The sequence below is a fragment of the Desmodus rotundus genome, chromosome 4 (assembly GCF_022682495.2).
Source record: "Desmodus rotundus isolate HL8 chromosome 4, HLdesRot8A.1, whole genome shotgun sequence".
Lineage (NCBI taxonomy): Eukaryota > Metazoa > Chordata > Mammalia > Chiroptera > Phyllostomidae > Desmodus > Desmodus rotundus.
Window position 1 is genome coordinate 25,341,784 of NC_071390.1, and position 17,966 is coordinate 25,359,749.

The 17,966-nt window shown below is 37.6% G+C and overlaps 1 protein-coding gene across 2 annotated transcripts in view; it reads left to right on the plus strand.

Moving 5' to 3' along the window:
* TM9SF3 (transmembrane 9 superfamily member 3) overlaps positions 1-17,966 on the plus strand; it is a 57,695-nt gene that overhangs the window by 24,392 nt on the left and 15,337 nt on the right. For both annotated transcript variants that reach the window (XM_024563232.4, XM_045197474.3), the window contains 5 exons: positions 860-937; positions 5,648-5,779; positions 7,292-7,458; positions 10,538-10,632; positions 13,670-13,800. In XM_024563232.4, coding sequence (XP_024419000.4) covers positions 860-937; positions 5,648-5,779; positions 7,292-7,458; positions 10,538-10,632; positions 13,670-13,800 — 603 coding nt within the window. The remainder of the gene's footprint in view (positions 1-859; positions 938-5,647; positions 5,780-7,291; positions 7,459-10,537; positions 10,633-13,669; positions 13,801-17,966) is intronic.

Sequence of the window (17,966 nt, forward strand, 5' to 3'; positions counted from 1 at the left end):
GATCTAATAGTCTGGGTTGAAGACCAGGTGGTAATATATTTTTTTAATAGTTTATTTTTATTGTATTCTTTCTATTACCTTTTATCCCCCTTACACCCTCTCCCACCTCCACCCCACCCCCGGTCCTGAACATGGTTACGTTTTTAGATCGCAGCGTTCCGTGTTGTTCTCTTTCCTTTTTACTGTTGCAGATAGAGCTGATGTTGTATTGAAAAGTACTGGATGGGTATAGTTCACCATATTTTGCTTTATCAGTTGGAATAAGATACTTCTGCAGAGTAAGAGCTTGTCAGAGTCCTTTGCAACTGTCAAGTTAATTCGGTTCCATTAAGATTAAAAATAGTGGAAAGAAGAGAAATCCAATGTAGGTAGCTTCTCTCTCTGCCAGTTTTTTCCCCGGTACTTGGAATGAGTCAGTTGCTAATAGACAATTTTGAAAGTTTTTCAAGCTTTGTACATATGTACCCAGTGCAAATAATATTTGTACAACTGAATTAATGAAGAAATTTGATAATTGTAATAAAACTATTGTAATCTAAAGATAAAGACTATAGATTCTTATTTTAATTGGTCTAATTGAGTTCTTATCACATTTATAGAGTATATAAGTCAGCAATAGTTAATAATTCTTGCAAACTGAAATGGTCCCTCTTAGTAAAGTTGTAAGTTTTGTTATTGCAGAGAGGAAAGTTGGTTAGTTTATCACACGTGTTTCAACTTCTGAAGTTGATAGTAATTTTCCACCATTTCTCTAATTTCTTATTCTATGTGTCAGTCTTTTCAAATTTTGCTCAGATTTTGTTGGAAGATTATTAATATGCTTACTGGCCTTGATTTTCAAGTGAAAACTTTTTTTCAGGTAAAATGGAAAAAGTCAGATGTGAAATTTGAAGATCGATTCGACAAATATCTTGATCCATCCTTTTTCCAACATAGGGTAGGTAAATTGTGTATGTTAAGATATTCAGTATGTGCTCCAATCAGTTTAGCAAACATTAACGAGCATCTGCCATGTGTAGGGCACTGTGTTAGGGCTGTGGATTTCAGAGGTGTAACTGATGACCTCAGTACCATGAGGATGATGAGAGGACCTTTGGAGGGGAAGGTCAGAGTACAGCTGAGGGTGTGTGAGTTTTGCAGTGTGTATAAGAAATCCAAATAGTGTTACTAACTAGCTAGTTGGACATACCAATCTGGAGTTCAGGAGAGAGATCTGGGCTAGAGATACGAATTTTGCAGCCATTGGCATGCAGATGGTATTGAGAGCTACGAGACTGGGTGCGGTTTCCAGGGAAGAGTATGTAGAAATAGAAGAGGACCAAGGACTGATCCATGGGGGCAGTAATAAAAGTTTGGGGGAAATGGAGGAAAGAGATACCAGCTAAGGGCTCTGAGAAGATACCAGTAAAGTAGGGGGGAAAGATTATATGGTTCTGGAAGTCAAGAGAAGAAAGTGTGTAATGAAGGAGGGAGAGAGAGATTAGTTCTGAATTGTTGCTGATGGGTCAAGTAAGATGTGCTCTGAAAGTGACTGTTGAATTCGTCTAGAGTCATTGGTGAACTTGACAAAGTGCTTTTGGTGTGGTGGTGGGGCAGAATCTGAACAGAGCCAGTGTAAGGGAATGGGAGGAGAGCAATTAGAGACAGCAAGCTTAGCTACTAACGGAGCAAAGTAGCTAGTGGAAAAGATGGAGTCAGGAGATTTTTTTTTTTTGAGAGGTAAGAAAAACATGTTTAAATGTTGCATGGGGTTCAGTAGAGAGTCCAAAATGGACAATGAAGGAGAAGAGGGGGAGAATTACTACAGATTTTCCTTAAGTATGCAGGAGGGGGTGGGATCTATTACACAAGTGCAGCGATTATTTCTAATACAATGACTACAAGTACAGGTTTAGGAGCTCTAGCTGAATACATTGTGTCTCTGCCATTTAACTATAACCTTCGTCAAATTACTAGTTCTTTAGCTTCTGTCTCCTTAGTAGTGAAGCAAGGATTATAATGCCTTGCAGAGCTGCTGTGAAATTCCATTTGATAGTGTGTTCAGAGCACCTAGTTCAGCGTTTGACACACAGTAGGTGCTCAGCGGGAGGCAGCACTGGTGCTGTAGTTCACCGTTTACCTCCGGCGTTCTAAAATTCATGACAAACCTAGGGTACTGCTTTAGGATTAGTAACACTAGAGGGGTGCTGGAGTCAGCAGTTTGCGGGGTTAATAAACCCGTTGCGACATCTGATTTCTTTATTATTTTTAAGAAATATTTTCTTTGGCCCTGGCTGGCGTGGCTCAGTGGATTGGGTGCTGGCTTGTGAACTGAAGGGTTGCTGGTTTGATTCCCAGTCAGGCCACATGCCTGGATTGTGGGCCAGGTCCCCAGTTGGGGCTTGCGGGAGACAACTGATCAATATATCTTTAAGGCATAGATGTTTGTCTCCCCCTCTCTCTTCGTTCCCCTCTCTCTGAAAATAAGTAAATAAAATCCTTAAAAAAGAAAAAAGAATGAGTTAGCATCTTAAAAAAAAAAAAAAGACATATTTTCCTTGCTTTAATTTCAAAAATCACACAGTTTATAATTTTTTGAATAAAGTGATATTATAAAATGTCAGGTTATTTAGTAGTACATTATAATAGGTATTGGTTTAAAGTTCATATCTTTGATTAGAAAAGAGTCTCTAGTTTTGTTAAAAATTTTAACATAATAAAATGTTCCTTATTAATAAATAGTAACTATATAAAACATTTTATCTCTTCAAAAATTTGATAAATTAACTGAAAGCAGATATGAGTCATAAATAATTTTTTCTCTCATCCTTTTAATTAATGGTCCAATTAATGTTCCAGGGTGGGAACAAAATCAAATCTTGGGAAAAACATGCAATGATAGACTGCTTTCGAATGATTTTGAATTTTGAATAATACTTGAGTGATAAACTTAAATTTATATAGCTTTTTTGCAAAATTTTCGAAACAGAATGCATTTATTATTTTCTTTGTAATATCAGTAAGCAGCAAATTGTTGACAGAAGAAAGAAATGATCTTATGAAGAGGCAGAGGCAACTGTCTCCTGTTTCTCAGGAAGGGCCATAGCTTTTGTCACTTGCCCAAATCCTCAGAGTGGGTAACAGCCAGGACTGTCCTTCACCCTAGTGCACAACTCGGCATGCTAGCCCAAGTTAAAACCTGTCCTAATTGTACAAGACGTCCTTCATGTTAAAAATTCTGTGTGTGCTTACAGAAAGGTAGAGCAGGATTATGTCTGTGAATAACTGGAATATGTCAGTGGGAGGTGTTATGGAAGAGAGGGTTTTTGAGTTGGGTTTTTAACAGTAGATAGAATTGGCGAAGGCGGAAAGAAATAGGTCCCACGTGAGACAGAATCATGAGAAGGACACGTAGGTGGAAGTGGGTATGCTGTACTTGTGGGTCCCGGAGGAAGAATGGGCCGGAATGGAATGTAGGGGGCAATGGAAAGAAAGGCTGGCTAGGTGAAGTGAGGTGGCCGTATTACAAAGGGTACAGACTATTAGGGAAGATCGTTTACATTTGACATGTGAGAAAACGGGGAATGTCACTAGTTTTAGAGTAGTGACATATGAACATGATGCTTCAGAAAGATTCGCTGGCTAACCTTTTATGGGACAGATTGAAGGAAGGGGAGAGACCACAAATAAAGGCCAACTGGGAGGCCATTAGAATTACCAGGCTGTGTGGTGATGGCAAGGGAATGGAGTGGAAGGGATAATATAGGAGACATTTCAAGGGAAAATAAAAGCCTAATAATTATTACCAAGGTAGGATTAAGGAGTAGAAAGAACCAGAGGTAATTTCAAATTTTCAAAGCCTAAACTTAGAACCATTAACAGAAGTTAGAAATTAGAAGCGAGTTGTTGTATGTGAGGCAGAAGAGTAATAGTTTACTCTGGGGCAGTCTGAAATTCCAGAAGGCCATTTAGGTGGCAGTGATCATGGTGACACATGAGTGAGAGAGAAGGACAGAGATTTGGGGCAGGGTGGGGATAGGTGGCAGAGGGTGTTGCCATCATCACTGGAATGCTAGTTAAAAGTTCTGAGAGCCAGAGGAAGTCTCTGCAGAGTACCAAGACTGAAGCTTTTGGGAAAGTCACAAAGGGGGGGAGGAGCAGCAGCCAGGATGAAAGAGGAGCAGCAGCAGTCAGTGAAGTAGGATGGCGTAGTGTCAGCAAAGGTCAAACGTGACAGGGAGAGCGGAGAGTGAGGGCAGCCAGTTGACCTCGGAATCCATTTAGAAGTGCATGGCAGGCCTTTGAGAGAAATTTTGTGGGGGACAGGTGAGATGGTATTGTGTTTAGGGGAAAGTGAAGGAAGTCGAACCTGTAGTCTCCTCATTTGAAAAATGTTGGCATTGAAAGGAGGGAGGTAAGAAGATTGAAAGAGTGACTGGACAAAAGATCAAGCAAACACTTTAAAAGCTAGTAAGTTTTCATTTTTTTTAGTGTTTTATTATATGTCAGGCACTATGTTATATGCTTTAGATTCATTATCTTGCTTAAACCATTTAACAGCCCCAGGGAGTAGGTACTGTTTAGGTACGGACCTTTGGAGGTTGCTGACGCTGGAGAAGGGTATGAGTTCAGGGGTGTAAAATGAGGGGGAAGACGCCTCGAGGAGTGGAAGAGATTAGAGGCTAGTAGGAGGATTGATTTAAGAGGAAAAACAACTTCTAGGAGATAGACAGGAGGAATAAAAGGCTAGCCTCCTAAATATTTCTAAGTATTTTAGAAAACTAAATACTTAGTTTTCTTAAATACAGAAAACTAAGTGAACGGGGTGCCTCGAGGAGAGAAGATTAAGTTTGGATCTATTCCTAAGGAACTTTTGGGAATTAACATGTGAAGGAATTACTAGCCAGTGTTGCAGACTCAGTTGAGGCCAGATGCACTCAGTTCTGAGATGCACCTTGGATACAGTAGTACCTTGTGATTATGTCAGCCAGAATCTGGACATAATTTTGTGACGTGTGTGGGTGAAATCAAAGTGAGGAGCCTTGGGAACATTACGAAACTGGGGGGTACCTCAGTGTTCCCTGCACATGGGTGGCTAGTTTGGAAAGGAGTGAACAGTGATGGCAACAGAGTGGAGAAGGACAAACTGGAAGTGAGGCAGATCATTCCAGAAGGTGGCCTACGTCATGGCAGCCAACTGTGATGGTTTAGTCTAGGGAGATTTTCAGGTTGTTGCTCAGTTAGAGGGAAGGGAACTAACACTTAATTATTTATTGCTCTGTGCCAAGCATGGTGCTATACTTTTTATCTATGTTATTAAACCATACATATCACAACATAGTATTATTTCCTTTGTTTTTTGATGTAGGAAAGTTCGGGTTATGTAGCTAGAAATTGGCAGAGCCTGTGCTACCCAGGCCTGTTTGACTTTTAAAGACTTTAAAGCACCATGTTCTCTCCCTGTAATATCTATAAACAGCATGTTTTTCAGGCACCTGAAGCTTACTGTAAAGAAAGCCTATCCCTTTGTATAGTGAATACTCATCCCCAGTGTGTCTGAAGTTTCGATTTTATGGCAGAATTTTAAAAGATTTTTTTGTGTGTTAACATCTTGTGTTTTTGTGACTGATATTTTATATAGGTAATATTTTATTTTCTGTTATTTTAGATTCATTGGTTTTCAATTTTCAACTCCTTCATGATGGTTATCTTTTTGGTGGGCTTAGTTTCAATGATTTTAATGAGAACTTTAAGAAAAGATTATGCCCGGTACAGTAAAGAAGAAGAAATGGATGACATGGTGAGCAAACATTTATATTTTATTTATAAAAACAATTTAAGTCAGCATTATTTTGAATGTTGGAATAACAGGTCCACAGTCTTGAGGTTAGATGAGTTTCAGAATTTTCAGGTTTTAAAAAGGTATAAAACTCTTGGAGGGGTCTCTAATCAAATCTTAATTTTTTCAGGAAAACATAAGAATGTTCATCCCAAGTGGGATAAACAGATAATAAATAAGCTTTGTTAGTTCAGTCCAAGGTTTGCCACAAAATAAGGATATGTCAAACTTACGAAACAGACTTTCAGTTTCAGAGCTTTTGATTTCCAAATTTCAGCTGGGAGGTTGTAGGCCTGTGTTGGCATCTTTCTAATATTGTTAAATATTGCATAAAATTCAGGGAGTGGGCAGAAGGGTTAGTTTACAGTTCGTTTAATAGTTTTAGATGGGGGCTTGTTTTTTAAGTTCTTTTACAAAATTATAGAACAATGGCGTGAGTGAGAAAAAGTGCTTTGTAGATTGTTAATGGCTATTCCATGTACATATGCTCTGCCATTAGATAAGCTGGGAACCAGTTAAACGGATTTGAATTTTAGTATGCTGATGTGCATTGTGAAGTATCAGAGGGTAGATAAACTGTTTGGTGCTTCTCAAACATGTCTGACCAGGATCTCTCCCGCAAAAATACATCATCCTGAGGGACTGATAATTCTTTAAAAACACTGATTTAGGTACTTGCTTACTCAGTTTGAAAAGGAAAAACTTGCCCTGACTGGTATGGCTCAGTGGATTGAGCGCTGGCCTGCAAAGCAAAGGGTCATGGGTTTGATTCCTAGTCTAGAGCACATGCCTGGGTTGCTGCCTGGTCCCCAGTGTTGTGTGTGTGGGGGGGGGGTACGTAAGAGACAGCCACACATTGATGTTTCTCTCCCTCTTTCTCCCTACTTTCCCCAATCTAAAATACAAATAAATAAAATCTTTTTTAAAAAAGGAAAGGAAAAACTGCATCCTTTTTTAAAAATACCATTTATTTAAAAATACTATCATTTTCCTGGTATTTTTCCCATATGTTTTCTTAGGTTTTAGGCTCTAAAGGACATTTCTGTATTGTTAGGGCATCTGGGACTGCTGTTGATACCCATTTTCTCGCCCACCCGGCCCCTGGTCCTGTGTGAGCCACAGGCATGATGTAGTCAAACGGCAAGAGCAGGGTCTGAAAGGATGCTCAGAGTGTCAGTGCTCTGTTCTCCTAGTTTGACCATTTCCTTTCGTTTGTAGATCATTTTCTTTTTTCGTTCTTTGAGATTGGCTGACCACAACTGGGAACCACTTCCTGGGCCTCAGTAACAGTTACTAAGGCAGTGATTATATTAAATTTTAAATTTCTTTTCTCGACATTTTGAAGCCTTTGAAATAGCTATAAGTTTGGAGAGAGGAAATGTAAAATTGTAATTACAATTGTTCACCTATTTTCTGTACTTTAATTTTTTTTCTGAATGATTTTCTCATCTCATTACGTATTTATGTATATAGGATAGAGACCTAGGAGATGAATATGGATGGAAGCAGGTGCACGGAGATGTGTTTAGACCGTCAAGTCACCCCCTGATATTTTCCTCCCTCATTGGTTCTGGATGTCAGATATTTGCTGTGTCTCTCATTGTTATTGTTGTTGCAATGATAGAAGACTTATATACAGAGTAAGTGCCTGGTATTTTATTATATTTTTATGTTTTTGAATAGTTTCAATCATTTGAACCTTTTAAGCCAGTCATAATTGAATATTTGCTTATTTCAATTGTTAGAATTTAAAGAGCATAAATGTCATTATGGCAGACAAATTAAATAATGAACCATAATCTTCAGGTTTAAGTATATTTTTATAATATGCTAAAACTTAGTAGCCTTAGTGAACATTTTGGTTAGTTATAAAGGTTATGTCCCATTAGAGGTAGGAGCAGAGTTGCTTGTAGTCCAGAACTGTGTGACAGAGTGAGTAGGTATTTTTTGAAAGTTGAAGATCCAATTAGATCTTCATAAGAAGCACAAGGCTTTCACGGTTAACTGAGTTCTTCACGTTTACCTCCAAAACTGGAGACTCTATAGAACAGAAGAAAGCATCATAAGTAATAGTTAAAAAAATGTTGGAGAAGGCACATGAGGTTAGAAGAATAATTGGATAATTTCTTATCCTGCCTTTACATGGTTTCTGGTACATTTTTCATTTGTGAACAAAACAAGTTGCAAGAAACTCTTGATCTGAGGTTTTTGGATTATAAGAAAAAGTACATTTACAAAGATCTCAGGTCCCTGTAGAGTTGTCCTGGAACGCTGGGCTCAGAGCGCCACGGCCCCCCTGAGGCAGACGCTCCCTGAGCCTGGGCGGCAGAGGTTGCCTGCGGGCGCTTCCCCGGAAGACATCAGTCAGGATGACACTCGCCTCCGGTTCTATTTTATACCTCTGTTTCAGTTCATAATGCGTTCTTTCTTACGTATGCCTGGCATTTGGTAGACAAATAATAAATCGTTGTCCCAAGAATGGCTCTGTGGTTCTATAATAATTATTTAACTAAATAGCCGTTTTTTTCCCACTAGACAATAAGCTCTCTGGGAGCAATGACTAGGTTTTAACTTATCATTGAATTCTCAAAGTACCTCCTTGAAGAACTTCACATGTGGAAAATACTCAATCAGTGCTTACTGAACTAAAGTGAACATGTATTAATTAACAAAGCTATTCCTCTGTAGTAGTTGCTCTTGTATTTCTTTAACCTTTGTAGTTTATTTACCATAGAAGCATATTTATTTTAAATAATTGACCAAAACCTAAACTTCAGTGTTCTAGTTAGTTCATATTTTAGAGTATAATATTTCAGATGAACTAAATCCCAAATACAAGAAAGGCATTTCAGATCTACCAAGAAGTCACGCTTTACATTAAACACTGGGTTGAATTCGTCACTGCCGAATTGCCATTGACTGTACAGTCACAATCTTAGCACCTACTCGTGGGTAACCTTTCCCAGAAACCAAGGTTTTGCTTTGTTTCTTCTCAGATGTTAGTGTTACAATTTTGGCAATTCATTTTTTAATACAGCAGCTCTTCTGCTTATAGAAAAATAAGAAACTGCTTCTGATAGATGGAATTAGCAGAAAAGACATGCATTGGTATTTTAGCCTGTTGTTACTATTGATGGCTCTTCTATATTGTGCTTATTTGATGTGAACGTACTCGGTTACTTACATGATAAGTACTAAAGCTGTGAGTATTAGTGTGCTATAAAAGTAACTAACATTATTGGGGCTCCATGTCAAGTGCTTTATACACGTAAGTTCCTTTAGTCTTCGCCTGAGCCCTGTGACGAGACTGTTGTCTCTATTCTGCAGATGAGAAAAGTAAATACCATGAAGGTTAAATAATTTGACTGAGGTTACACAGCTATTTGTAAGGCGTGTTTGACTCTAGGTATTCTTACTCTAGAATTTGTCTGAGTTCGCTATGCTATGGAAATGAAAATAGAGGTAGTCATGAGAATACAAAGTGGTGAGAACATGAAACACTTGCATATAAAATGTAGGATTGATTCTGAAGGATTAAGAGTAGATCATGTAACATGTGAAAATTACTTGGCCTCAGTGATGACCGTAGCAATCAGAGAACAAAAAAATACTTAGTTAGGTAGAGGATCAGCAATCAGTGTGAGGCCGATTAGTATTATACTAACTCTTAAGAAGGCATAGTGTGTGGGAAGGTGTGGGGAAGTCGGAAAAATTCCACCACCTCCACTGTTTGGAAAGTTTCTGTGGAGCGGTGAGGTGCCAAGTGGGGGTAAAGCACCTCCTCACATGCTTCTCCCTCTAGTCTTGGAGAGATGAACAAGCAGGACAGACCTCAGCAGGTTTTTCAGTGTAGAAGAAAATGGTCTGTTTTGGGTAGGAAGTGCCCATAGAATGTTTATGAATGAAGAGGTTGAGAGTATATCTGATTTTTTAAAACTGTCACTGACTGTGACTGATAAACTCCCCTTTAGTGGAAATGTCTCTGGGGACTGTAGACTTAAATTCCTGATGGTCGTTTTGGACTCTCAGTCACATGAGCAGCCTTTCTGAACCCTCTGCTAAAACCAAGACTTCTGGCTGGTATGGGACTGGCCTTAGACTAACGCAGCCTTTCAGTTTTCAGCATGGGTAGGCCCTAAGTCAGCCTCACACTCCCAGTTATAAATAGCAAATGGGTTGAAACTGTTAATGATAGTCTGGAAGGAATAAGTGAACACTTGCATTGCTTCACTGGGTTCTTGAAAAAATGGATTTGGTTTTTAAACTGACTCTGACACCCATGATCTTTTAAACATGGGAGTGGCACATTCTTACTTACTACCACATTTATATTTAGCTATATATTGATGGAAATTAAATGTTGCAATGCAGCTATTACACATCCACTTTTAAGAAATTAAGTATGGGTGTTTGGGCAGAGGAGTGCTATATATTTCAAGTCTACATGACGTCTTTGTATCCTCCATAGGTGGACAGTGGAATATAATAATAGTTATTACCCAGAAGGTGGTTAGTTTATGAAAATTGTATATCCTCCCAGTGCACACACATTAGGGTGTTGTTCTTGTAACTTGTCTTTAAAAGAATATTTTTTATGTGTGTGTTCCTGTTAAATTTATCTTTGAAGTTGAACTAATGTTAATATGATAGACTATATGATATATGTTCTTTTAAGTTGTTGGTTTTAATTTATCTTACACGTCTTTTTGCCTTTTTCAGGAGGGGGTCAATGCTCAGTACGGCCATATTTGTCTATGCTGCCACGTCTCCAGTGAATGGTTACTTCGGAGGAAGTCTGTATGCTAGACAAGGAGGTAACTTACGAGTTATCACTCGTATTTTTAATTATAGATGCTAATATTTTGCGGTGAGGTATTTGGAATTTAAAATGGGTGGTACAGGCATTGTAAAATCCTTTGCCATCTCATTTCACATAATCTCCACCAAACCTATTATGTGTTTTATCTTGCTTTTATGGAACCTTTGCATTTTATTTCCTAAAACTGTAAACAATTAATAGATTATCTCCATTGTCCACTGTGCATTGAGGCCTGAGGAACATGTAGGAGAGAATGTATTTAAGTTGTTGATAATATTTTGCTTTGAGGTACCTAGCTCCCCCCATGTGCTCCATGGGAGAACTCCTTATAGAGTGTGTAGCTTTAGAGTTGAATATAAAGGCATGTTTATGGTTTATGGGTAAAATGTCTGAACAGTGGAAGGAGAGTAGGAAGGAGAGCTCTTTATTTCTGTTAACTCTTAAATATTTATCAAAGGACTCTGCAGAAAGATTTCTTTTATTCTGTGTCACAGTCTTTTGTTAAGAGCTCTTCATCTTAAATATTCCCTTCCTTCTCTACTAATGGGACCTGGAATGATGGAGGGTACATGGATGATTCCAGAGTACTCGTTTCTTGCTATTTTTTTCTGTGAGCTGTTTTTTTCTGTGATAGATGGCATTGAAGTTATTCTTGAATTCTTTGTTTTCCCTGTAATTCTCCAGCATCAGAAAAATGCTGAAAGTAGTAGATTTGCATATTTCAGGTTAGGAATGAAGGGTTGTTATAAGACCTTAAATTCACATTCCTAAGTGACTTCCTAATGTGATTTTCCCAGCCCATCCTCAGCGATGTCAGCATTGGGGCATCCTGTCTTCTTTTAGTACACCAGACTTACCGGTTACAGGAGCTCAGAGCACAGGATCATTTAAAGTTCCTCCAGGGTATCCTGGTTTACCATTTTCTTTTTATTGCTCCTACTAGACTTAATGTGGTCCGTACCTTCAGTATAGGTAATTCTTCGGCTTGCCTGAGGCAGTATCATTATGAATTCTGAGTATTTTAGTGAGGCGTTCAGCCTCTACATTCTGCATTTCAGATAGGGAGAAACGAGAGTCTTATCCTACAGGACTACCATCCTAAGGAAATAAGGATGCCTAAGGCAGCTTCTACTTTTAATTTGACGTGAAAACTAGTTAGGCTGAGAAGTTTACAGTTTATGAGCCCCAGAAAAATCTCCACAGCAGAAACAGGTTTATTTAAAACGGAATTTATTCCTACTTGGACATAAATTTTCTTTTAATCTGATCACAAATTAAGAGCACACAGTCAAACTTGGCTGTACTTACGTTTAAAAGCTGACAGAGTTCAGACTAAAGCCCCTCGGGGAATCACATCTTACCAGGAATAATCTGAAGGTCCCTGTCTGATTGACAGTGCCCTGAGGAGGTCTGATCATGTCCTAATATTTGATCTGAACTGTCCCTAAAAACCAGGTTATTGTGGAGGTCACCCCAGAGAAGCAAGAATTTTCAGAGTTATCTCAGGATTTGAACTACAACAAGGCCCAGGGTCTTCACACCGTCCTCAGTCACTGGGTAATGCTCTAGACCCAAGTTGAAGCCCAGGTAGCCTCGAGCAGAGGCTACTTGAGCAGAGTCTCCAAAGTTGTGGGGAGTAGTAGGAAGCACTACAGTGCAGATTCCTGGGCCACTGATTATACCCAGTGGAACGTAGGTGGGATTCTCTTTGACCATTGGAGGGAAAGAGATAGAGGTGAATATGGAAATTATTTATACTTGCTTGAATCTGAGAAAATAATAGAAAGTACAGGAGGAGAGAATGGTAGGAAAGGCTTGGGATTAAATAGGAGAAATAATACATAACATTAATCAGTTGCCACCCTTTTGGTGGTATTCAAATTCTGGGTACTAGTTTGGAAAAGAGGGGTTCTTAAAACTTACCTGAGAAAGAAATTAAGTAAAGGAAAAAGTTCAGAATCAAGGAGTTTTTCTGGAGAAATGTCAAGACTTGGAACAGTAACTCTATGAGACATATTTAAAAAGAGCTTTCTATATTAAAAAAGTTAGGTTTTATCACTTGTTTTTCCTATAGCATGGTCTGTTTGGGCCCCTGCTTCTTATGGTTGTGGGCTGAATTGGAATAGCGACCCACTGGTCAGTCTTCACAGCGTGCTCTTGAGCGGTGTGAAGGCGCTTCTGCACAGAGCACTTGCTTGTGTGCTCCGCCGCACTAGAAAGAGCTCCTTGGTGCTTCCTTAGTCACTGAACAGGACTGAAAATTTTTGACTGCATAATTTAAAAATGCCTTCCCTTTATTACTTAAATAACAGGTGCTCATCTCACCACATAGAATTTTGGCATTCCAAAGAGGTATAAAGAAATAATGAAACTTACAAATCTGTAGTTCTTATTGCTGAGAGAGCTCAGGAAACACATGTCATTGCCTTTTCCTTTTAAGACATAGAAATAAATTTAAACATTTATTTATAATCATAATCAGAGAGCAAACAGTAAATATAGGGACCATTTTACCCAGAGGGTTTTAAACTTTTTTTTTGTTAAGTGGTGAAACCTCTCTTCCAGTGAAGCTTTCCTGAAACCCCAATGTGTAAAACTGTTGAAAATGGGCTTGTCCTAGTTGAAACTCTGCTTGGGGACTTGGGCTCTTCCTTCACCAGTAACTCCATGGGCACCTCCAAGAAGATCCAGAACTCCAATTAACTTGTAGCCCAGAAAGATTGAGAGGCTTACCCAAGTTCACAGCAGTTCGGTGGCAGAACCAGGACAAATCATTAGAATATTTTACTACAGTTCGTTGCTCTTTTTCGGTACACCCACTTCAGAAACTATGTTCCCATTAGACATGCTTTACCAGCTGGACTAGTCTTGACTAGCTGTCATTTTGTAATAGTTATTAGGAGGTCAGATTTCAAGTTTTTTACATTAAAATTTTAAATAAATAATTTGGCACTAAAATAATTAGCCTTTAAACATTAATATATGCCTGTCTGTCTATTTCTCTGATTTTCATTGTTTTCCTTCTTTTCTAGGAAGGAGATGGATAAAGCAGATGTTCATTGGGGCATTCCTTATCCCAGCTATGGTGTGTGGCACTGCCTTCTTCATCAATTTTATAGCCATTTATTACCATGCTTCAAGAGCCATTCCTTTTGGTACAATGGTAAGTTGCTCGAGTCATACTTTTAAGCTGAAAAAGTATAAGAATTCTAATACAAGGCCTGCTGTCTCTCCAAACTACTTCTTACTGAGGTTTTTTTTTTTAAGATTTTATTTATTTTAGAGAGAGGAGGAGGGAGGGAGAAAGAGAAGGGGAGAAACATCAATGTGTGATTGCCTCTTGCACGCCCCCAACTGGGGACCTGGCCCTCAACCCAGGCATGTGCCCTTATTGGGAATCAAACTGGTGACCCTTTGGTTTGCAGGCCAGCACTCAGTCCACTGAGCCACACCATCCAGGGTATACTTCTTACTGAGTTTTGATAGTTGCAGCCAGTCCTCACCCAGTACTAGAAAGTCAGGTGAAGGACAAAGTTCTTGTTAGTCTTCACAAGTCTACAGTTGCGCCTTTTTTTCCTTGATTCTGTGAGCCAGGAAAGTGAAAAAAGTCCGTCTTTTAAGTATGACAGAAGAGAACACTATAATTTTTTAAAGAGATGAATGAACTTGATGAGTATATTTTAGAGAAAGAATAATGACATATTAAGAAACATGGATGTTTTAAAGTGATAGGTGAGGGAAGTAGGAAGTGAAGTTTCTCCATAGCACTTTTTTTTTCAGGAACTGTGTATTACTTTTAGAACCTCATTAAGCGTTTATATGTTGATATTGCTAATATATGTTGCTATAGATATTAAAATCTTTTCACATATCTGTAGTCACAGACTGAAATTTTTTGAATTATTTAAATATATTAAAACTAAAACACAGATGTACTGGTGCTTTATGGAGTTAATCCACAGTCTCCATATTCTTCTGTATAAAGGTTGTTAACCTTTTTACAAGAAACAGAATTTTAGTCCTGGTGTACACGTTAGCCTTAATGTCCACTTGTACACATGTGCACACGCACCCCCATACGTATACAGGTCTCAGGGTGGTTACTGCTGCTCAGACAGGCTAAAGAACTTGGTCAGGGTCTTCCAGATGGTTAATAGCAGAACTGCAGCTGGGACCCCTATCTCTTTCTGAATTTTAATCTTGCTTTGGTTTTCTTTCTATATTATGTGGGAGTTACTGAATAGTTCACAGAAATTCCAGATGATTTTGGTTGTTTTATAGTCTAGGCCAGGTTTTCCGTAGACACCTGCGTATACATTTTTACTGAGTCTTTAATAACTTTTCAGTAAGGAATGTTTTTGAAAATTACTCTATTTTCTGTGTATAAAGCACACCCAGATTTTTGGCCCAAACTTTCAGGAAGGAAAAAATTTTGTTTAAATTTTTTAACTCAATTTTTTTATCCATGTATATTTAGATACTTGTTTTTTGTATTATAAAGGAATTTTAGCATTTATTTTTGCACATACTATGATACGAGAAATTTTATGTAACAAATAATTACAAAACACAGGAACAGACACAAATTATTTCAGGTACTACCCATGTATAAAGCACACCCTTATTTTTCTCTCAAAAATTTAGGCAAAAAAATGTGTGCATTATACACAGGCATTACAGATTTGGTAAAGTAAAAATGCTAGGACAACTTAATTTCTCCTTTTTGGTAGGCTTTGGTAGGCTGGAAGAATGAAGGGTTATAGATAGAGTATTACATCTTGTTGGACTGTAACTAAATAATTACAGAATTAAAATATTGGGATGATGTTACCCATAATATGTCACATACTATTTTTTAGTAGAATGAGACAGATATTCTTGACTTGGACCTATTCAAATAATAGTTAATGAGTAAAGGCATAATGATCTGATGATTAAATTGAAAGGACAGGGGACTGGGGAGGAAGCTAGTAATATGGGATGATGGAGACAGCATCTAAAACAGACTTAGCTGACCAAAGTGATGTGCCAGATCCAACAAGGTGAATTAGAAGGACGGATATGTTTGCACAGCACTTCGTAGTTTACAAAACCCAAAGCAATAGGCAGAGTTAGTGATAAATGCATCATCCCTGTTTTATAGAGGAAAAAACCAGGACTCAGTAGTAATTGAGAAAAATCACATTTTCTTTGTTGTGGTGCTGGTGGTAGTGATGATGGACTTTGTTTTTTAATCTTTTTTCTTTCCCTTGTGCCAAAAGTACTTCTAGCTTTATTCTGAGAGTGACACGCAGCCTTTGGAGAATGTTTTGTGCCCTTTTTTTTTTTGGTCTATATGTTTTGTTTGTATGTATTAAAGTTTGAGGTATAATTAACATACGGCAAATTGTTTAAAGTATACAATTTGATGAGTTTTAAGATGGGAAACCATCATCACAATAAAAAAGAAGGTATTTATCAAATCCAGCAGTTTCATTGGGTACCTTTGCCATGAAATGGTCCCTTTTTTCCTCCTCTGACCTTCCCCTCCCCATTCTCTGGTAACCACCAGTCTGCTCTCTGTCACTATAGATTAGTTGGCATTACCTAGAATTTCATATAAATAGAAACGCGCAATAAGTTCTTTTTTTTGTCTTTTTCACTCATAATTATTTTAAGATGTCCTGATATTGCGTATATTAGTAGTTTGTTAATTTGTATTGCTCATTAGGATTCTGTTGTGTGGATATAACACAATAATGCACGTTTGGGGGGTTTCCAGTTTTGGGGCTATTATATCCTGCTGTGCGTACTCATGGACAGGTCTTTGTGTAGACATATGTTTGAGTTCTTTTGGATAAATAACTGCAGTGGAATGGCTGGGTCATATGATAGTTTAACTTTTCAAGAAACTGCCATATTTTTCTGAAGTGGTTTTATTATTTTACATTTCCACTAGCACTATGGAAGAGTTCTAGTTGCTCCATGTTCTCTCTAGCACTTGATATGGTCAGTCTTTTTAATTTGAGCCATTCTGGTGGATATGTAGTGGTGTCTCATTGTGGTTTTAATTTGCATTCCTCTTATGACTAATCATATTGAACATATTTTTGTGTGTTTTTTTGCCATCCATATATTTACTGAATGTTCAAAACTTTTGCCAATATTTTAATAGATTATCTTATTGAGTGATAAGAGTTTTCAATATATTGTAGTTGTAAGTCCTTTTGTCTTATACATACTTTGCAAGTGTATTCTCCCATTGTGTGGCTTGTTCTTTTATTCTATTGACTGTCCTTTGAAGACCAAATTACTAACTTTGAGGTCTGATTTATTGATTCTCTTATAGTTCATACTTTTCTGTGCTATTTAAGAAATCTTTTGCTAAACCAAAGATCAGTAAGCTTTCTTTGTATGTTTTCTGTTAGAAATTTTATGGTTATAGGTCTCTGATCCATTTTTGGTTAATTTTGTATATAGTGTGAGTGAAGGATCAAGGGTTTTATTTTGTTTATGGCTGTTCAGCTGTTCCAGCACCATTTGTTAAAAAGATTACCTTTTCTCCACTGAGTTGCCTTAGCACTTTTGTTGATAATCAGTTGACCGTAAGTGTGGATCTATTTCTGGATTCTGTTCTGTTTTGTTGAATGATTTGTTCTGTTTTTATGCCGGTACCACACTGTCCTGTTTACAGTTGTAAGTCTTGAACTCATTCTTCTTTTGCAGAGTTGTTTGGATTTTTTTTAGGTTCTTTGCATGTCCATATAGAGTTTAGAATCAAATTGTTAATTTCTACAAAAAGCCTGCTGGGATTTTGATTGGGATTGTATTGAGTCTATAGGTCAGTTTGGGAAGAATTGACATCTTAGTAATACTGAAAGTCTTTTGATTAATGAACACAACTTCTCTGCAACATTTTATAGATTTTAGTGTTTAGGTTTTATATATCTTCTGTCAACTTTAAGAATTTCATGTTTTTATGGCTTTTGTAAGTGGTATTTTTTTCATTTCAAATTCTAATTGATTGTTGCTAGTGTATAGAAAAACAATTGATTTTTGTATATTGGCTTTGCATCCTACAGCTTTACTAAACTCACTTATTAGTTCTAATTTTTTGTAGATTTCCTAAAGATTTTTTAATATAAATTGTTACCTGTGAATAAAAAAGTTACTTCTTCTGCCTTTTAATCTTTTTTAATATTAATAGCCTTTTGTAAAAATTTTTTTTGTATTATTATTTTTTCAATTGTCGTTCAAGTACACTCTCTCCATTTTTACCTCCCCCCCCCCACCCCCCACTCTCCTCTCCCCACCTGTGTATGCCTTTTGCTTCTTTTTCTTACTTAGTTG